The 19,217-nt window shown below is 36.9% G+C and overlaps 1 protein-coding gene across 1 annotated transcript in view; it reads left to right on the forward strand.

Annotated features, from left to right (window-relative positions):
* The window catches only part of LOC121729615 (5-hydroxytryptamine receptor 2C), a 130,847-nt gene that overhangs the window by 41,215 nt on the left and 70,415 nt on the right, over window positions 1–19,217 (forward strand). Inside the window, exons 2-3 of the mRNA XM_042118186.1 lie at window positions 5,590–6,229; window positions 8,709–8,811. Of these exons, the coding sequence (XP_041974120.1) occupies window positions 5,638–6,229; window positions 8,709–8,811 (695 nt within the window). The 5' untranslated portion in view covers window positions 5,590–5,637. The remainder of the gene's footprint in view (window positions 1–5,589; window positions 6,230–8,708; window positions 8,812–19,217) is intronic.

Here is a 19,217-nt window from a genome sequence, read left to right on the forward strand (position 1 = left end):
ATTATTATTAAAAGTGTATGTACCTATGTATGTTTTTATGTTTCTGTTCGAATATCTCTGGAACTACAAGTCCGATTTAAGATTCTTTTTGTTGCACTAGATATTGTTCAACTTAGGAAATACTGCAAGTTTCATCAAAATCGGTTTAGTAGTTTTTGAGATACTCAGAGAATTTTTATTCTTAATTACGTACAATTTTGAAGTCGGTTTTATTCTTTTTAAAATAACTATTATTATTTGAAATTAGCTGTTGATGCATGTAAGATCCATTCAACACGGCGCGTTGCATCAGAATTGCCTCGACGCAGCGCTACCATTTGACACGGGCGCTGCGTCATCGCAGCGTTATAACGAAGCAGTCTAAACAACGCAACGGCAGCACTGCGTTGACGCAACGCGCCGTGTGGTTATCGCGCTGGAAACGTACACTTTTCTTGGGATTAAAAGTATCCTATGTCCTTTCCCGGGATTCAAAGTATCTCGATACGATACGATAGAAGCGTAAAGAGGACAGACATATTATACAGTTTCGTATTCATAATAATAGTATGGATGTTTTGACGGGCTTAAAGCTCACTAAAGGGAACAGAACTTAGCTCGTATTACATCACACTGTATTTTAGGGACCCATAGGCTCATTTAGGGCAATGTGATTTGATTGAGAGAGTAAGCTGTAGGTATCGGCGCCCTTGCAAAAGGATACAACTTCCCTTTGGGCCGGGACACATAAACACGATACAACGTCGTGTCGTACCATGATGCACCGTCTTTTTACGATACGACGTCGCGTCGTGGGAATTTACGACGAGCATCGTAAAAAACTACGTCGCGACATCGTAACGTGCCACGATACGATACACGGCACGACGTCGCGTCGTAGAAACTCACATTGCGTTCTTGTGTCAGTGCCACAGTTGTTATTCAAAATTCAAAGAGGAGGTCCCGGCCCTTACAAAGAAACATAACTATTCAAAAGTTTATAATATATGAAAAACAAAAAAAAACAATATTCATTATAACAAGATATACCACGAAATTCACGCAAAAAATTGTTTATCATGCTGTGATCAAAATCGATTTAGCGGCCAGTGGTGACACCAACAATTTTTATCATTTCTAATGTGAATATCGATAGCGAATTACTTTTTTTACCTCTCTACTTCTACATCTAAGCCTTGTATGTGTAAATGTTACAATACTACAAATTAACTAGTTACTACGGAAAAATATGAAATTTTCCTATTACTTATCAATTATCATAATTCAAGGCGTGAGTGGTATGGAAGAACAATGTAAGTAACATGAAAAAAAAATCCTGTTTTTTGCATAAATGGAGCATCCATTTATGCAAAAAAACAGGATTTTTTTAGGGCCGGAAAAATATTTGACATAGAAAAACTGTGGATTATAACATGTTTAGCCATATATATTAGTCAGGTGACGAAGTAGTTAAGTTACAAAGTTTATTAAAATAATAAGGGAAAAAATTAGTTATTGCCCGTATATTACGAAATATTACTTAATAGCTTTGTCCACACTGTGCCTTTTTCTGTTCGTCAAGGGCATGCGCAGTCAACAGCGAACGTGACGCATGCCCTCTGACCGTATCCAAAAAACAAAAATGACAAAGTTGGCGTTGCGTTCGTTGACGCATTCAATTATTGAATGACGAAAAACGAAAGTTGAATGATAGAAGATGACGAAAATTGAAGACGAAAGCGTATAGTGTGGACATAGCTATCTGATGCTTCCACTCACGTCACTTATTGTCCAATATTATATTGTCCAAAACTTGATTTTTTTACGTTACGACTCGAACACATGAAAGCGGCTTATAAAAGATTCCATCACTCACATTAAATATTATAAATCCACGCTGCCTAAACATAAAAGGCTCATGTATTTATGTTAAAATATTTTTATCGTGCACAGCCATCGAAATATGATATTATAGAAGCGAAACTGTAAAGCTTAGGCCAAACCTACGCGACTAGGCATCTGCGAAGCGGAGCGTCAAGTTGTCAAATGTGTGTTTTGTATACAAAAAACATATTTGACAACTTGACGCAACTTGACTAAGCTTTAAGATGGATTTGATGAGGCGGCGACAAATGCTCGGTTTGGCCGCTACACCTCGAGATCAAAAGCAAGAGAAAGTAAATAATAATAATATATTATGTTGCGATTTATTTAAATAGTGGCTATCATTGACATAAATTTGCTCGTAAACTCGCGGTGTAGCCAAAATGCGTGTCCGGGCGGATGCGAATAAATCCAGCCTAAAAAATATTCCCCCAAAAAGGTTGTCCATAATATTATTATCATATTCTGTGTGTCATATCTGTTGTCCCACAACGAGTCAAGCTTAGTTCAGGATTTTAAGTTGATAAAGACATAAGCTGCGAAGGTCATTCGTGCGAAGGATTTGATTAAGTATCCCTGAGGGCCCAGACAAGCGGCAAGCGATTATCGTAAAATAAATGTTTCTTATTATTATTATTTTTAAACGCCAACGCCAACGCCACAAAATGTATGGGATTTGACATTATTATTCGCTAGCGAAGCGATGATTTATGTCAAATCGCATAGGTACACTTTGTTAGTGTTTACGATAATCACTTGCCACTTGTCTTAGTAGGCTCGACCTTTTCGACAGTACTCGCAATTTTTATTTTTTTTATTTAAAAAAAGCGAGTGCGTAAAAGGAACCAAAATAATGTAAAGTTACGCTTCCATAGCATCGTATTTCGATGTTACTTAAGTTAAAATATTTTTATCACACGACATAAAAATATTTCATATTGATTCGATTACGTGTCGGAGTTTCCTTAATTTCACGTAATGAAATCGTATCCCAGACCCTTGAGGGAAATTAGATACTAAAAGTGGACTTTTGCCACTAAACCGAGAACCCTTGGATATAACCGCGACTAATTATTCCTAATAACTTTCACCATCAAAGGGCTTCAAATAAAGCCCAGAAAATGTAAAACTACCGACCCCGGTGACCTAATAAAGTTGAAGACACGAGTGGAAGAAGTGGGTAACTAATATTTTACAATTGCTCTTATGCAATTACTTATATCTCCATTATAATTTGAATAAACCTTGTGACTCACCTACTTTATCAACTAGCTATTTATAGAATCCACATTTCTTTTATTTCACGTAATTTCGGTCCTCAAGCCTCCATATAGCGCAAAAAACGACAGTTTTCATTTTTTTTGTTACCCTCTTCATTCACACACGTCTTCAGTCAGTTATTAAGCTTCTAACTTTGTGCTAATGTTAGTGGGCGAGTCTTATAGAGTTTGCATATTTAAGAACTAGAGAGACACATTCGTTTGAGTAATATAAATAAATTAACTCTAACCCTGAAACCTAAAAACCTAATTATATTATACAGAGTCATTAATCATTAGTATAAGGACACTAATTATGTTTTGTCTACTTTCAATTTACCAGTATTTTGTAGATTGAAAGTAGACAAAACATTTTGTTTTTTTGTATCGGATCCCCCTTTAAATAGTTACTTTATTTTAATTTTATTATTAATTATTAAAGTTCAAATATAATTAAGGATTTTGTGGAAATTTCAAATTGTGATTACGAGCAAAAAAGGCCAAAAAATCACGTTTCTTTTATGGGAGCCCCCCTTAAATATTAACTTTATTTTATTTTTAGTATTTTTTGTTATAGCGGCAACAGATATACACAATCTGTAAAAATTTCAGTAGTCTAGCTAAAGCGGTTCTTGAGTTACAGCCTGGAGACAGACAGACGGATAGACAGACATCGAAGTCTTATAAATAGGGACCCGTTTTCACCCTTTGGGTACGGAACCCTAAAAAGTAAAAGAAGCCTATAGCCTAAACTAAAACCATACCGATAATCATAATCTGTTTAGTAATTTTTGCGTGTATGAGGAACAAACATAATAAGTTCTTAGAGCTTAAGCTCTTAAAGTGTAACTTGAATTAATATCGAAGAAAAAATACAACTGCCTAAGTTGATAAAAAATGCTACGCTAAGCTTTATCGCGGCAGTCCTTGGGTGCCACACGTATTTTTTTTAAAAGAATAGCCGTCTGGTCTCTTGTCTAACCAAGTATTATCATTAGTTGTACTAATTTTCGGAAGAAAATGTTCAATCTCTGCTCATACATTTTGTTGTGGACCCCGCATACTATCAGAATTCTGATGTGTCAAAATGTATGAGCGGGGTGGTGCGTCCGAATTTTTCTGATCAGAAATTCGGATAGTGTACGGCCGGGCTTAACAGTAAAATGCCTCCGTGGCTTAGAGCGCGGCTCTTGACTCGGAGGTCGTGGGTTCGATACCCGCGTTGAATACATGTTATTTCTAAGTTTGGTTAGGACGATGCAGGATGATCACCTAATTGTCTGACAAGTAAGATGATCCATGCGTCGAATGGGCATGTAAAAACTCGGTCCTGCGCCTAATCTCTCGCCAGTCGTGTCGGTCTTCCGTCCCACTGAGTTATGAGAGCAAAGGAATAGAGAGTGCTCTTGTGTACTGCGCACACGCTTGGGCACTATTGGGCACTAAATTACTCCTGCGTAACTGGCATGGTTTCAATGATTATACTCATAAAAGCACTTGTAATTTCCACTTGATACGATTGAAAGTACATGTACAGGTTGCAGGAAAACCTTGACATTGGCCCTGGAGGAGGAAATTCAGTTCCTACTGCATCACGTCTCACAGGAAGAGGGAAATGTATGGAAATGATGTATTGCCTGCACGAGTTCCATTGTAACCATAAAAGGCTAAGCTAAGCTTTATGAGTGTTTTGAGACGAAAATAATATAATGATTGTGGATAATAAATTGTAAGATGAAAAAATAGTTTTCTATTTCCGTTTGAACCTTATTAATTAGTTACCCCTTAGATAATAAAGGTGTTTTTTTTTTTATGAAATATGGGGGCAAATGAGCAAACGGGTCACTTGATGGAAAGCAACTTCCGTCGCCCATGGACACTCGCAGCATCAGAGAGCTGCAGGTGCGTTGCCGGCCTTTTAAGAGGAAATAGGGTAATAGGGGAGGGTAGAGATGGGAAGGGAAGGGAATAGGGGAGAGTAGGGAAGGGAATAGGGTAGGGGATTGGGCCCCTGGTAAACTCACTCACTCGGCGAAACACAGGCCAGCGCTGTTTCACGCCGGTTTTCTGTGAGAACGTGGTATTTCTCCGGTCGAGCCGGCCCATTCGTACCGAAGCATGGCTCTCCCACGTATAAAGTTGTTCAAAAAGGGCAAAAAATATTATTTATAATTTTTTTTCTTCCCATAGCTCCCTTAAGAGTGGTCCCTTAAATTTTAATTGTAGACAAAAGCTTATTGCCGCACTCAGACACATTTAATGATGATTAAACTTCAATTAAATGAAGTTACATATGTATTGTTATTATGTATGACAGTTAATGGGGCTTATGTCAAAATTTTCATAATATTTTAATTACATTTAAGTAATAAACATTGGTCACTGAGTGTGGCAGTCCCGTTTGTACCCTTTAGGTATGGAACCTTGCAAAAGAAAACAATTACACAGAGTGCTCTTTTTGTTACAGATTGCGCCGGCGCGAGTTAGTTGCCATGCCGCGCGATGTGACGCCGGTATGATGAACTACCTCAATGTCACGTCACCTGACCTGACATGCCAGCTCGTGACGTCACAGGGGTGCACCAACACCACCGCAGGCCTAAACTGCTCGACCTTCGGAACGACGGTAGACTACTCCTGCGATCTAACAGGACAAAATGACACCTACACATGCACCAGATGCAACAACTCCGTTTGCGACATCGAACTCAAAATTATGAGCGCGATCGACGAAGCATCTAAGTATTTATGGTTGAGGATACCCGATGTCGACTGCAGTTGGAACGTGCTCGAGTGTAAACCAAACAGGACGTTCTACATCGACGCTTTCGACGGCGACCCGAATCGAACGGCGCAGGAGACTTTTCAGTGTAGTTTCAGTTTCGCGAACGAAACGGATATAGTGAGTGCGGGGTACGAATGGAGTTTCTTGTTTGTGATATTGTTCATAGTGGCCGGGGGGGTCGGCAACATTTTAGTGTGTTTGGCCGTGTGTCTAGATAAGAGACTTCAGAATGTGACCAATTATTTTCTCCTGTCGCTCGCCATTGCTGATCTCTTGGTCAGTCTTTTTGTTATGCCTATGGGAGCCATACCTGGATTTTTAGGTAAGATACCTTTCATTTATTAAGCATCAAGTAATTAGATTACGAAAATGGCTTGCATGCTAAAAGTATAATAAATAGGTTCGTTAAGCTTGATATTTAACTCTGTCCCGTGTTTATATACTGTAGCATGTCTCTTTGAATAATGGATAGCCCCAGCGCTAATAAATGTCAGAAACTAAGCCCGGTAAAACATTTGATAGTCGAATAAATCTTATTACTGAGGATCAGGGCGATTCGGAAGAGCCTCATGTTTAGAACTGAGATATATTTTTCTGCTTTTCTTCACCCAAAAATATCTTTGACTGACCTCTAAGAAGAAGAAGATTACATTATATCAAGTCTTGAAGCTTTATAGTAAGGTGTCGTCCCTTGGTTCTTTCGTGTTTCTATGTTACATGCTTATTAAATACTATTTAGGAGAATTTGTTCATAAAATATGATGTGTATTCACAAGATGGAATCCATAGCTGAACTTTTATTCTACTTGATAAAATCTGTGAATAAAAGTTACAGCTTATGTCAGAGTTATCGTTAAATTACAGAAATACTGAAATGGATTAACATTTTAGTATTTCTGTAATTTTACGCAGAATGGGTTAAAATAAGATCCGACTGCACACAAAAAAGGCAGTCGTAAAAGTTTACTGTAATTAAATCCATTTCGTATCTTCTAATACGTAAAAAAGATTAATTAGAACGAAAACAGCAATGAAACCACGAGAATGTTTTAGTACCTAACATTTTGTAACATACGGACATATACACATTTTTCCCTTATAATTTCAACAATCCTTGTAACTTAACTACTTCATCGCCTGGCTAATATATCATGTTACACTTAAAATGCACATTTTTATTCCAAATAAATTTTCCGGCCCTAAAGCCTCCATTTATGCAAAAAACGCCATTTTTTTACTGTTACTCATTGTGTTCTTCCACTCACGTCTTCAATTATTAAAATTTAAATAAAAATAATCAAATACACCATTACAGAAAAGGCTGGGTTCGCAAATAAAACATGACGCCGCGCAAGGTTATTTAGTAATTAATGCTCTTCAGTAATTTTTCATCATACTTCATTACTCAAATGACTCTCGTGCATTAATGGGTTTATGTGCTCACTTTTAATTAAAATATAAGAAATGAAATGTGACTGGTGAGTGGTGATATTCTGGAACATTCAGGAATATTGTAGAAGTAATGCTATTCATAAGGCTTTCTCATGTTTTACTGTTGTGCCCATATGCTGTAAGGGCCTTATCAAACTGGCGATTAGCGAGCGATTTGAAAGCGACGCGACTGCGCAGCGCATACGCCGCGATGGCGCCGCGATTGCGCGGCGTGCACGCAGCTTGCCTTCGGCGTTTTGGACACTCGGCAGCAAAATGGATTCTGACGTCACTCCCTAGACGAGTCTACTATATATAATAATAATCTGTGTAGACGAGTGTACAAATGGCGTCCACGCCACGCCGCGACGACGCTGCGCTGTCGCGACGTGCACGCCGCGCAATCGCGGCGTGTGCGCTGCGCAGTCGCGTCGCTTTCAAATTGCTCGCTAATCGCCAGTGTGATAAGGCACTAAAAGTTTCATAAAAAAGTTAAAGCAATTTAAATATTTTATTCTTTTTCACTTCGATAAATGAGCAATAAATAACGTCGTGATCGTGAGGCCAAATTTAAGTAATGGCAGTTTTTGGAACTTTCTTCCGAAAAGCCGAAGCACCTGCAGGTTGACAATGATATTAGGGTCACAGGATAATAAGTATTATATCATTTGATTAGATGCAGTACATTATATTTATAATAATAAATTATTACATAATGCACGTAGCGCTTACTCGTAGCACAGTTTGCCTACGGCGTAGACCCTCTACGATGAACTTAGATTTCGTTCTTATGTAATAGGCACTTTTACAAATGTTTTATTTTTATCCATAGTCCATGTACTATAATATTATAAATGGGAAAGTGTGTCTGTCTGTCTGTTACCTCTTCATGCATTAACCGTTGAATCGGTTTGTTGGCTATGGAGATACTTTGAGTCCCAGGAAAAACATAGGATACTTTTTACCCCGGAAAAATGTACGGCTCTCGTACGATAAACGAATTTTGGCGCAACGGAGTTGCGGGCTTCATCTAGTTTGTAATATAAAGGGGCTGAATTTTAATAAGGCAATAAACTGAAAAAAAATGAAATGGATATACGCTGTCCATGACTTTAAATCCCGTTTAAATAGGCGCATGTATATTGTGCACCATCGAAAAAATTTATTGATAGGCAGTTGGCAGTTGACGGATCTACGGCATTTGGTCGAATTATGTTAATTCAATGTAGGTCGTGATCTGGGCTGGGTTTGACATAACGCGACGAAATTACGTAGGTCCCCCATCTGCCTAGGAATCAACTTCTCTGATAGTACACTATTTTCTGTAAGTCATGTCATCAATGTCTGTTTCTGCCCCTGTGTGTGCGCAGGCTACTGGCCGCTGGGTGTGGTGTGGTGTAACGTGTACGTGACGTGCGACGTGCTGGCCTGCTCCGCCAGCATCATGCACATGTGCTTCATCAGCATCGGCAGGTGAGAACAGTCAATAGTATCTAATGTCCAAGCACTCCATACCGAATTATTACCGCACCATCTACCGACCTTCGAGAAGGAGGAGTTCTGGCCGATCGGAGTCGTCTACAGGAGGTTCCGAGGACGACTTCCGAACACGTCGCGCCCCACGTCGCAGACAATACGTGTTTAGTGTTTTAGTGTTAGTGTTAGTTTTTAGTATAATTGTATGTATGTTAGTCTATAAGGTATTTATAATATGGGCCAAGATGCCTGAATTAAATAAATAAATAAAATTATTACGTCAGCAATGTCAAACGCATACAATATAATGCGACGTAATTTATTTATTTACTTATTTATATAACATGGAAAACTTACAGCTAAGTAATGTCGGTGGCAATTTTATGTATGATTATCAGAAAGCCAATTACAAGTTTTCACCTCTAAGTAACAGATAAAATTATACATGATATTGTGAACGGTCTTAATTACATTATATACAAATGTTTCTTAAATAGGATACATGCAAAAACAAGTACTTATAGCAAAAGGTTTAAACGATGGTATGGCCAAAAAACCAAAGAGAACAACATGCTACTCACAATAAAATAAGTAATATGGTTTCAACTGAAACAGATTTTAGGAAATCAAATTATCAAAAAATTTACAGGTCAGCCTGTTTCTAATCGACGTTGCCTTTGTAGTGAATACGTCAAGATCATAATCCCGGCATAGCTTGTTGAAGTTGCGACTCACTCTCACAACATACGAATTTTGTCTGTAGTTAGTAGATGCTATTGGTACAGCTATTGGTGGGTTTTGAACCTGGTGAATTTAGTGGGGACATTAATCGAGAATTTAGAAAGTAGTTGCGGACAGTCTAACTCATTTGACATCGTCTTTAATAGTAAAGTACAGTCAGCTATCATGCGTCGAGTTTTGCATGTAATGGTAGGATATGAAATTTCTTACATAGGCTTAGATAGTTGTCCGAATGGTATGCTATTTTTTGATGATAGCACATATATTTGATAAAACGTTTTTGGATCGCCTCTATACGTTCTATATATTTATGATATTAAGGACTCCACACCTGCGAGGCATACTCAAGGTGACTTCTGACATATGTGCAGTACAACATTCTTAAAGTTTTCGCTTCAGTTTGACATTCGTATCACAAACCCCAAGGCCTTGGAAGATTTGTTAATAATCGCCTCAATCTGAGTATAAAAAATTAGCTTGCAATCGTGATGTACGCCTAGATCACGAACACAGCTCGACCTGGATAAGATTTGGCCTCTTAATGAGTAATTTGCGTTTATGGCAAAACGCTTCCGAGTATACGTTATTATTGAACATTTGCTGGGATTAAGATCTAGTTTATTAATTTTGCAATAATTTTCAAGGTTGGAAAGGTCTGATTGAAAGTTAAGAACATCTACAGATGAAGTTATAATAGCGTAAATTTTCATATCATATGCAAAACATAATAGTTTTGCGAACTTTAAGCAGGAATCAATGTCATTTACATATATTATAAATAGTAAAGGCCCAAGTAGCGAGCCTTGAGGTACACCACTACTATGCATACGATACACTCTAATATTTTATTTCTGTGCGCCATGAGTTAAGACTTACAGCGACATACTATCGGTTGGCGGCATTCCGGTCTTAGTTGCACGCGACCGACAGAAATTCAAATAAAGGCTACTTTATGAACCATTGAATATATTCAATTTTGCTCTACGCCACTACAAAGCAGTGGCGGCATCGGTCGGTAGAAAATAAAACCTTGAGAGGTGTCAAGGGACACCCGAATGGAACAAAGTTATTTCTTATGTTCTAAAAACCTGTATACATAATATTATACACTCAAAAAATCATTAATAAAAGCCATCTATTGACGCCCAGGAATTCTATCAACGCCCTCAGCCCCTACCATGCAGGTACCAATAAAAAAGTGTCGAGGTCAAATATCGTTCTGTTGACGCCGAACGCGCGATAAGGAACCTCGTTCCAAAACCAGTCGGTATAAATTGAGTTTTTTTTTATTAAATAAGGGGGCAAACGAGCAAACGGGTCACCTGATGGTAAGCAACTACCGTCGCCCATGGACACTCACAACATCAGAAGAGCTGCAGGTGCGTTGCCGGCCTTTTTAGTTTAGCTCATAAGGGTCAATTCAGACCAAAATGCGACACGTAGATGCATTTATAAATTTGTATGGATTTGACAGATGTGAAAGACGTCTCACGCAATTGAAATCAGTAAAGTCAGTATTTAGAAATGCATCTCCGCGTCGCGTTGTCTGATTTGACCCTAAAATGGCATTTTTAGCGTTCGCGTGCCTCGAGGATCAGGGCCTGTAGACAAGTGGCAAAGCGCTAACGCTAACGCTAACGCTAGCGCTACAAAATGTATGCAATTTGACATAAGTCATCGCTTCGCTAGCGAATACTAATGTCAAATCCATACATTTTGTAGCGCTAGCGTTAACGTTAGCGTAAGCGTTTTGCCACTTGTCTACGGGGGCTGATCGGAGGTCATGGTCATCACCTTGCCGCGTAACATGCTCTCGTAAAATCGTAAAAAAAGAAATCGTAACGTAATCAAGTTACGATACGATTCTTTTATATATATCTATACCAATGTCCAATACCGTACGAGGTGATAACGTTTACGATACGATTCTAAGATGATGTGACACAACCTTAAACGTGAATATGAAGCGTAATGAAACCTCTAACAACTACGACTATTCTAGAAAGTAATGGAAAGGTAATTTATCATCCGTCTACAATTTTTGCAGAAAAAACGAAACGTATTTCTTTTAACCAAAATTCTGAGAAAATGTAATATAGCATTGTGTAACAGTCTGTTTCATAATATACTTAAATAAATATTGTTATTGAGCAATATTGAATTTAGTATTGTTTGACATTTCAATAATGCAAAATAAAACGACGTTCTCAATCATGTCTTTCTAGAATTGCCATATGATGTCATTTGTTTTTGAAACAACCCAAAGTTACTCTAATGCTAAGTAATCAAGGCTTTGCTCAATAGTTTTACTCCGAATCGAAGGAAATTACATATTTGACATATTTAATTCCATCGAGCCGGCTCGAAGCGAGCCTTCGAGCTGTCAGTTTTGCGGTCCACACGGTGGTTATTGCTCGATTTGGAGTGGAACTATCAAGCAAAACCGTATGTGAGTACTTAGCATGACCAGTTCTTGCGTCTTGAAGACTTGAACACGACCACAGATTACTAAATAGTACGTGATAAGACGTTAGACGACTTCAGTCGATTCTAAATGTCATGAGCATTGGCCATTAAACTGGGGATTTCGGAACTTGCATGTCTTTGCTATAGGTGCTTCTGTAATTTTCAACTTTTTATTGTTATAAATTAAATTTTTCATAGTAATAATATACACTTTTCATGCACTTATTCCACTTTATTACTTTATTTTATTACAATTTTAATGTTTTACACGACCGGTTTCGACAAAATCATCATCACACGTGATGCTGATTTTGTGGGAATAAGTGCATGAAAAGTGTATATTATTACTGTGAAACATGAATTTCCAATAAGAAGTTACAGTACATTCAAAATCATATAAATTAGATTTGTTTATTTTCTCACTACAAAATTACAGCACTGATGAAGTTGACATTGCTACATAAAATATAGGTTTTCAGAGAGACTGATTTAACTAGGCGTAGCCTGTATTTTAGGACACTAGAGCCTCCGGACCAAGATAAAATAAGCAATACAGAAAATTAATACTTTTATCAAAATCGTATAAGTACTAAATAGGTGGCAGGTGCTACAATATAGCACCTACTGCCAAAATTTACTTTAGAAACTTTACATAATTTTACGTTTAAAGATACGGCGTAAGACATTTAACAAGATGTCGCCTACTTATTAATAATAATATTTCCTTTGTGAGGCTCGGTGAGTAAACGATTATTCCCGAACCTATCCTGAATAATCGCTTTTCGCAGCATCATCGCGCCCTAATGGATAAAGCTTGGCTCACACAATGTGTTCATTAAACGAGATTTTCTCGAGAAATAAGATTTTGAGTGGAGTAATCACGCAAGAAAATGTTTAATGTTTTTTTCTGCTTGTAACAAATTAATTAATGTTGTACTAAGGATAAGATACAACTTCTATTTTAAAAAGTTTAAAATTGACACTGCTAATAATTTACACAAAAATACAAAGATTGAAAATGAACAAAATAGTTTAAGGCGAGGTGAACCCCCATTTTGTTATTTCTTGACACCCGATTTAAATAGTTCCAATATAATAATGAAATGTAAAAAATATGAGATATAGAGCACAATATTTAAATGGATTTAAGCCATAAACATTTTTAATAAAAAGTAATACTTTCGCTGTTATTAATTTACAAACTCACCTAGCTGACAAAACTCTTTGTCATCGAAATATAAGTATTAACAAGAAATAACTTACATTTTATTTTAAAAAATTGTAAATTAATCTATTTTAAAAAAGGTCTGAACCGAACAATCTTTTTTCTTAATTAATTTATTTAGAAAGATATTTAAAAAACACATGAAAAATAGAGAAGATCCGCCCCTAGAAACTACAATTTTATGCTAAGCTAAAATGAATCTTACTGCGATGCGCACAAGCTTGGTCTTTGGTTGTTTGAAAGGTTATCGTTTTGGATTGAGATAAGACCTCGCCTTAAGCTATGGTCTGTCTGTCTATCAATAGGTTGCTTAATAATTGTTAGGTATCCAAAGATTTTTATACTCCAAAGATGACGTCCGCAACTTCGTTTAGCTCGCCGAAACCGTACATTTTTCGGGATAAAAACTACCTTATAGGTGGGAGAGCCATGCTTCGGTACGAAGAAACACGAGAAATACCACGTTCTCACAGAAAATCGGCTTGCGCTGTGTTTCGCCGAGTGAGTGAGTTTACCGGAGGCTCAATCCCCTACCCTATTCCCTTCCCTACCCTCTCCTATCCCCTTCCCTTCCCTACCCTCCTCTATTACCCTATTACCTCTTAAAATGCCGGCAACGCACCTGTAGCTCTTCTGATGCTGCGAGTGTCCATGGGAGACGGAAGTTGCTTTCCATCAGGTGACCCGTTTGCTCGTTTGCCCCCTTATTTCATAAAAAAAACCTTTATTCCTCTAAATCTCTTGTCTCCTCTCGGGATCTGAAGTATTTTGCATACTTTTTATCGAAATCGGTTTAACGGCTTAAGTGTAATGGTCTATGTAACAAAGAGACGGACTTTCGCATTTTTTTACCGTCGAAATACGGTAACAAAGATCCATTCCACGTGTAAAAAGTCTTTGTGCGCCCTCCCTTAATCCAGATCCGTTATGAAAATCCGGTAACCGCGCCTTTTGTGAAATGCAAATTAATATGATAATGAGGCAACTATCTTATCTTTACAAAGACAATCCGTGGTTTTAGGAGACTTTTGGACAATCCGGATTGTTCCAGAATTGAATATTATCTTAATTTCATCGCGTTTGGGCAGCGGAATCGACTAAGTAGGTTGTAGAATTGTGATCACAGATTTTGAAGTGCAACCAGGGCAAAATTGTTATATACAAAATTGTTGCGTCGCGATGCTATTCTGAGCTCCTTCGAAACGGTTGGACCGATTGTGTTGTTCTGAGTATTAGCCAGTGAGTGAGTCTGAGTATTTTGTTAGTTCATTCTTGATAGTATAACGTTGTAGCATCCATTGGGGCACAACCCTAAATCACGCTATCCAAGTTTTTCTGATATTATCGGCGTGACATAATTTTTTTGTCTATAATAAAGCCTAAATAATCAATATATTGTCTATATAATAATAAAACCTGACATAATAACAGTGACCTCAAGCATATAGTTTACATCGAATATTTTGGCAATACAGCGTTAGCAAGAGAAGATAGTTTTTTTTAAATAAAATACAATTAAATACCAAGAACTATTTGTAGATTGACTGTACACATATTTTAATGGTGCGTTTATATCTCTGTATTTTTTTAGCTCAATAGTTGTGGTTGCAACTGAACTATAATAAATTGTTACAACCTAGTGAGTCTTCCACATGACGACTCCACGCATTTAATCGCTATTCGCTACGTTTCAGCCATCTAGCGGACATCAGCCAATGGAACGCCTAGGCCGTTTACAAGAAACTAAATGATTTGTTTGCTGCAAAGATTTTTTTTGAGAATACCAAATATGACGAATATTTTACTTATGTTCGATTGTTTAGGCTGGCACGTTTTCTGTATTCAATTTCCAAATTCGTTTTCTCTATTTGAAAATCCATATACACATGGAATCAGTACAAATTAATTAACTGGCTCACACGTCTGTATCGCTCAAGCATACTCGTAACGAGAATAAGAGCCAGTCCACGCATTGCGTTGCATCGCCGCAACGCAAAAATTTGGACGCATAGCCGGCTGCTGTCACGACGCAGCGCGCCGTGTGAATACCTTGGTTATTAATTGTATGTTTTAAAACAACTCAACGGCAGCGCTGCGTTGACGCAACGCTGACGCAACGCACCGCGTGAACTGGCGTAGAAAGTCGTAGAAAATTCCATACAAAGTAAACTTTATCTCCCAACATAAAGGATTTCGACTTTAATAAAACAAGAGAGATCGTCATAAAAAAGTACATGATATTTGGAAGTGCCAATAATATTTTTCCTGAATCAGAATTGCCTACTTCGTGTCGAAGCCAATGTGAACGTTTTATGTATGATTGATTTATACAATCCCAAAGTATCATCTATACTGAAATCGTCTATCCTGAAATGTTTTACAGTATCCGAGAAAGACTATTCACTATAGTATGGTCGTGTATTATATAGTATAGTCGCTTATTATAATTATTATCAGGAGTAATACTATTGAATTGAGAAAGGCATAGAATACCTATTCTTTTCATAAATTACTTAGAAATAATAAATAAGAGTTAAAAAAAACTAAAAAAGACACGTTTTTTTATTTTTACAAATTATTGCATTGTCATTGGCTCCAAATACGTATGCAAAGTTTCTAATGAATTAGAGTCTAATTATTATTATTATTAGACCACTGCAGATGATAAAAATCATGCTCAAAGTTTCCGTTACATACATTACAACAGCCCAAGCTTATAAAGGCTTGTTAAAAAACTCTTGGCTTCTCTAGTCTTTTTAAAGTTAAATTCATATTATTATACAGGCTGTAACAAAACAAAGTAATTTTACATTAGGGTGTGTAATGTGTATGTGTCCCTTATAATATGGAGGTAACTATTTATTTTATTTATTTTTCCTCACAAAAAGTCTTAAGATACCTAACATTTTTGATCAGCATAGTACATACATAGGTCTGTGAGGAGCTGTTGTTTGTGTTAGGCCAAAGCCTGTGGTACAAATCACCAGGTCCCCAACCTCGGACAATATAGTGAGACAAATCAATAGTTACGGATACGGAATTATTAGAGACAAATGAAAAAAAAAAAAAACATAATGATAAAAGAGGATTGTTCCCAGTAGTCCCCTTTACCCCTGTCCCCCGGGGTGACAGCTGGGGATTGTCTTCCCGGATGATATCAGCTTCCAAAGTAATACCAATTTATTTAAATTCAAGCATACATTCAGTGTTTCCCTAGTATTTACAAATTACGTTTATTTGAAACACACGCCAATTTCATAAACTACATATTTTCCGTTTGTAATTAGCCGTTAAATAAGTAAGAAAATAGGATTTTCGTGCGATCTCGGCAAATGTATGGTCAAGGTCGTCTGCTCAGAGGATGGCCATAAAAGATAGACAAACAAGTAAAACTAAATTAACAACTAGTTATTAATGTGAATTAAATTTTCGGTACTTTTGTAATTTAACTTTTGCAACCAATCCATGACTGTAAATTTACATTTAATTTTGTTTAAAGGATATATGGTTAAGATCCGATTTAAATTGTTGTAAAGTTTGAGTCCAAGGAAACAGAAAAATTTTTGGGCAAAGGTGGTTTTATATAGAGGCACATGACAAACTCTATCTCTTCGACGGATCTGTAGATTTGGATTAAAAGTTACAAGTGGGTGTTGTTTTATAATAACTTTTAATATAAAGAGTTGACGGACGGTTAATACCTTCCATTTCAAATAGAGGTCGTTAGTTGGATGGTAATATGGAAGGAACAGGGCTACTTTCAGAAGTGACCTCTGGGCTCGCTCGAGTTTCAGAAGGGAAGTTTTGCACATGCCACTGGTAACTGTCAATGTAGCAGCCCTGAAAGATAAATTTTTTCGTGATTTGAATGGGGTGCTTGCCCCAGCGACATTAATTTGCTCATACAAAAATGTTTTGTATTTCAGACGTTGTAATGACTACTTTTCAGACCCTCGTCTTTTAGATTCTGAATTCGAATCTCAGATCTACCTGATAAGTAGATTTTCATCAAAATTCGTCCTATCCTTAGGAGTTAGGCAACAAACACCGTGACTTGAGATTTTTGGAACGAAGTTCCTTATCGCGCGTTCGGCGTAAAGGAGGCTAGATATTTGACCTCGACACTTTTTTATTAGTACCTGCATGGTACGGGCAGGGGGCGTACCTGTGCGTCAAATAGATGGCGTTTTTGAATAAACAGTGACGCGTTGTTAGTATTCCTGGGCGTGAAATAGATGGCGTTTTTTTAATAACTTTTTAGTGTATAATGTATAATATATTCAGGTTTTTTGAACATAAGAAATAATTTCGATCCATTCGGGTGTGACTTGACACTCTCAAGTTTTTTTTTAATCTAAAAAGACTGCAAAATTCATCCATAAAAATAAAATTGCACACTTTTTCGTAATTTTTACCAGCCCTGGGGGTTTATGATGGACGCTGTAGTAATTTCGTCGGCGCCCGTAACTGTCTCGGACTATTAATTTACCCGTAAATCTTCATCGCTAATTACCCACCGAAATCACCGCTGCACCCCGCCTGTTTGCTAGGGCTGGCAGATTAGAACTATACGGTATGGAAGAAGCTTGTAATTAAGTTTAACCCGTCGATCGAGGAAAAACGAGACACAATTAGATATTCTATTGCAATGAGTTTCTAAAATACTAGAGTAGCAATGTCTTACAAAAGATTCTCAGAAATGCGTAACCATTTTTTTGTTCAAAAGACAATGTCAAGTCATATATTCGTTATGTCATTATGTATGTGAGATATGCCTGCAGGCATCTTCGAAGTGGCAACGCGTTGCTACCGTAAACTTCCAATCTAGTTACGTTAGTAACATAGAATATCATTGTTCTATTGTGTCTCGTTCGCCGGTGAGCGTGTAGGGCTTGATGAATTATTTGAATAATTATATAATTATATTATTTTGAATAATAATATCTAGATACTGTTTTATTCCTTACCGGGCCAAAGGTTTTATAAAAAATATATTTTTATTTGTTTTTAAAATTAAAATTGTTAAATGATAACTGTCCAACTTCAAACTTAAAAAAAAAAAACTTCAATCAACTCAAAACCGGCATAAGAAATTCGCACAGGCCACATTTTAGAAAACACAGTGAATAATTTCATTTCAGTACAATAAAAGTCTGCATATAAATTGCAAGAAATCTGCACTTACAAGGGAATTAACGTGCTTTAGATCTACCATCAGACAGAGATTAAGTGTTAGAGTTTTGTGGCCAATAATCGAATGAACTCATAAATTTATTATTGTAGGGTTAACCATAAAATATATTTAAGACGACATTGAGCGTTAAATTTACTGCATAGTATACGAGTATCTAACTTTAATTTCAAAGAATATAAAGTCGTTTTTAAATTTTCAATACATCAGGATCAGAGAGAAGGTTTTAGCATAATTTATCTAGATACCATGGATAGTAGATTTAGATTGGCCATGTTTGAAGTTCATAAAAAATCTATATATATATAAAACTCAAAGGTGACTGACTGATTGACATAGTGATCTATCAACGCATAGCCCAAACCATTGGACGGATCGGGCTCGTCTTTTTATAAACTTAAAACATAGCTTAAAATACAGCAAAAAGCCTAAATTTATGTAACGACCATGCACCATAGAAGGCCACGTTCCTTTGAAGGCCAACTGTTAAAAAGTCGTAGTTTATTATTATTATACTTGGCCTTGACTACTGTGGTAGTAACGTACAGCCTAGATCACGCAGGCTAGTAGGAGTTTTTCGAAATTCCAATGTGGTGAAAAGGGTGTTCAAATTTTATATGGGACAACATGATTTCTTGGTTCAATCTGCCTTAACCTTATTTAATAAATTGGAAGATGTGATCTATAAAATGTTCATTAAAATTTATCTCTAAAAGAATCTAAGCAATAGGTATATAAAATTCTCAAGTCTTACCTATTTTAATGAAATTTTGTATGTAA

Source organism: Aricia agestis, chromosome 8 (genome assembly GCF_905147365.1).
Source record: "Aricia agestis chromosome 8, ilAriAges1.1, whole genome shotgun sequence".
Classification (NCBI taxonomy): Eukaryota; Metazoa; Arthropoda; class Insecta; order Lepidoptera; family Lycaenidae; genus Aricia; species Aricia agestis.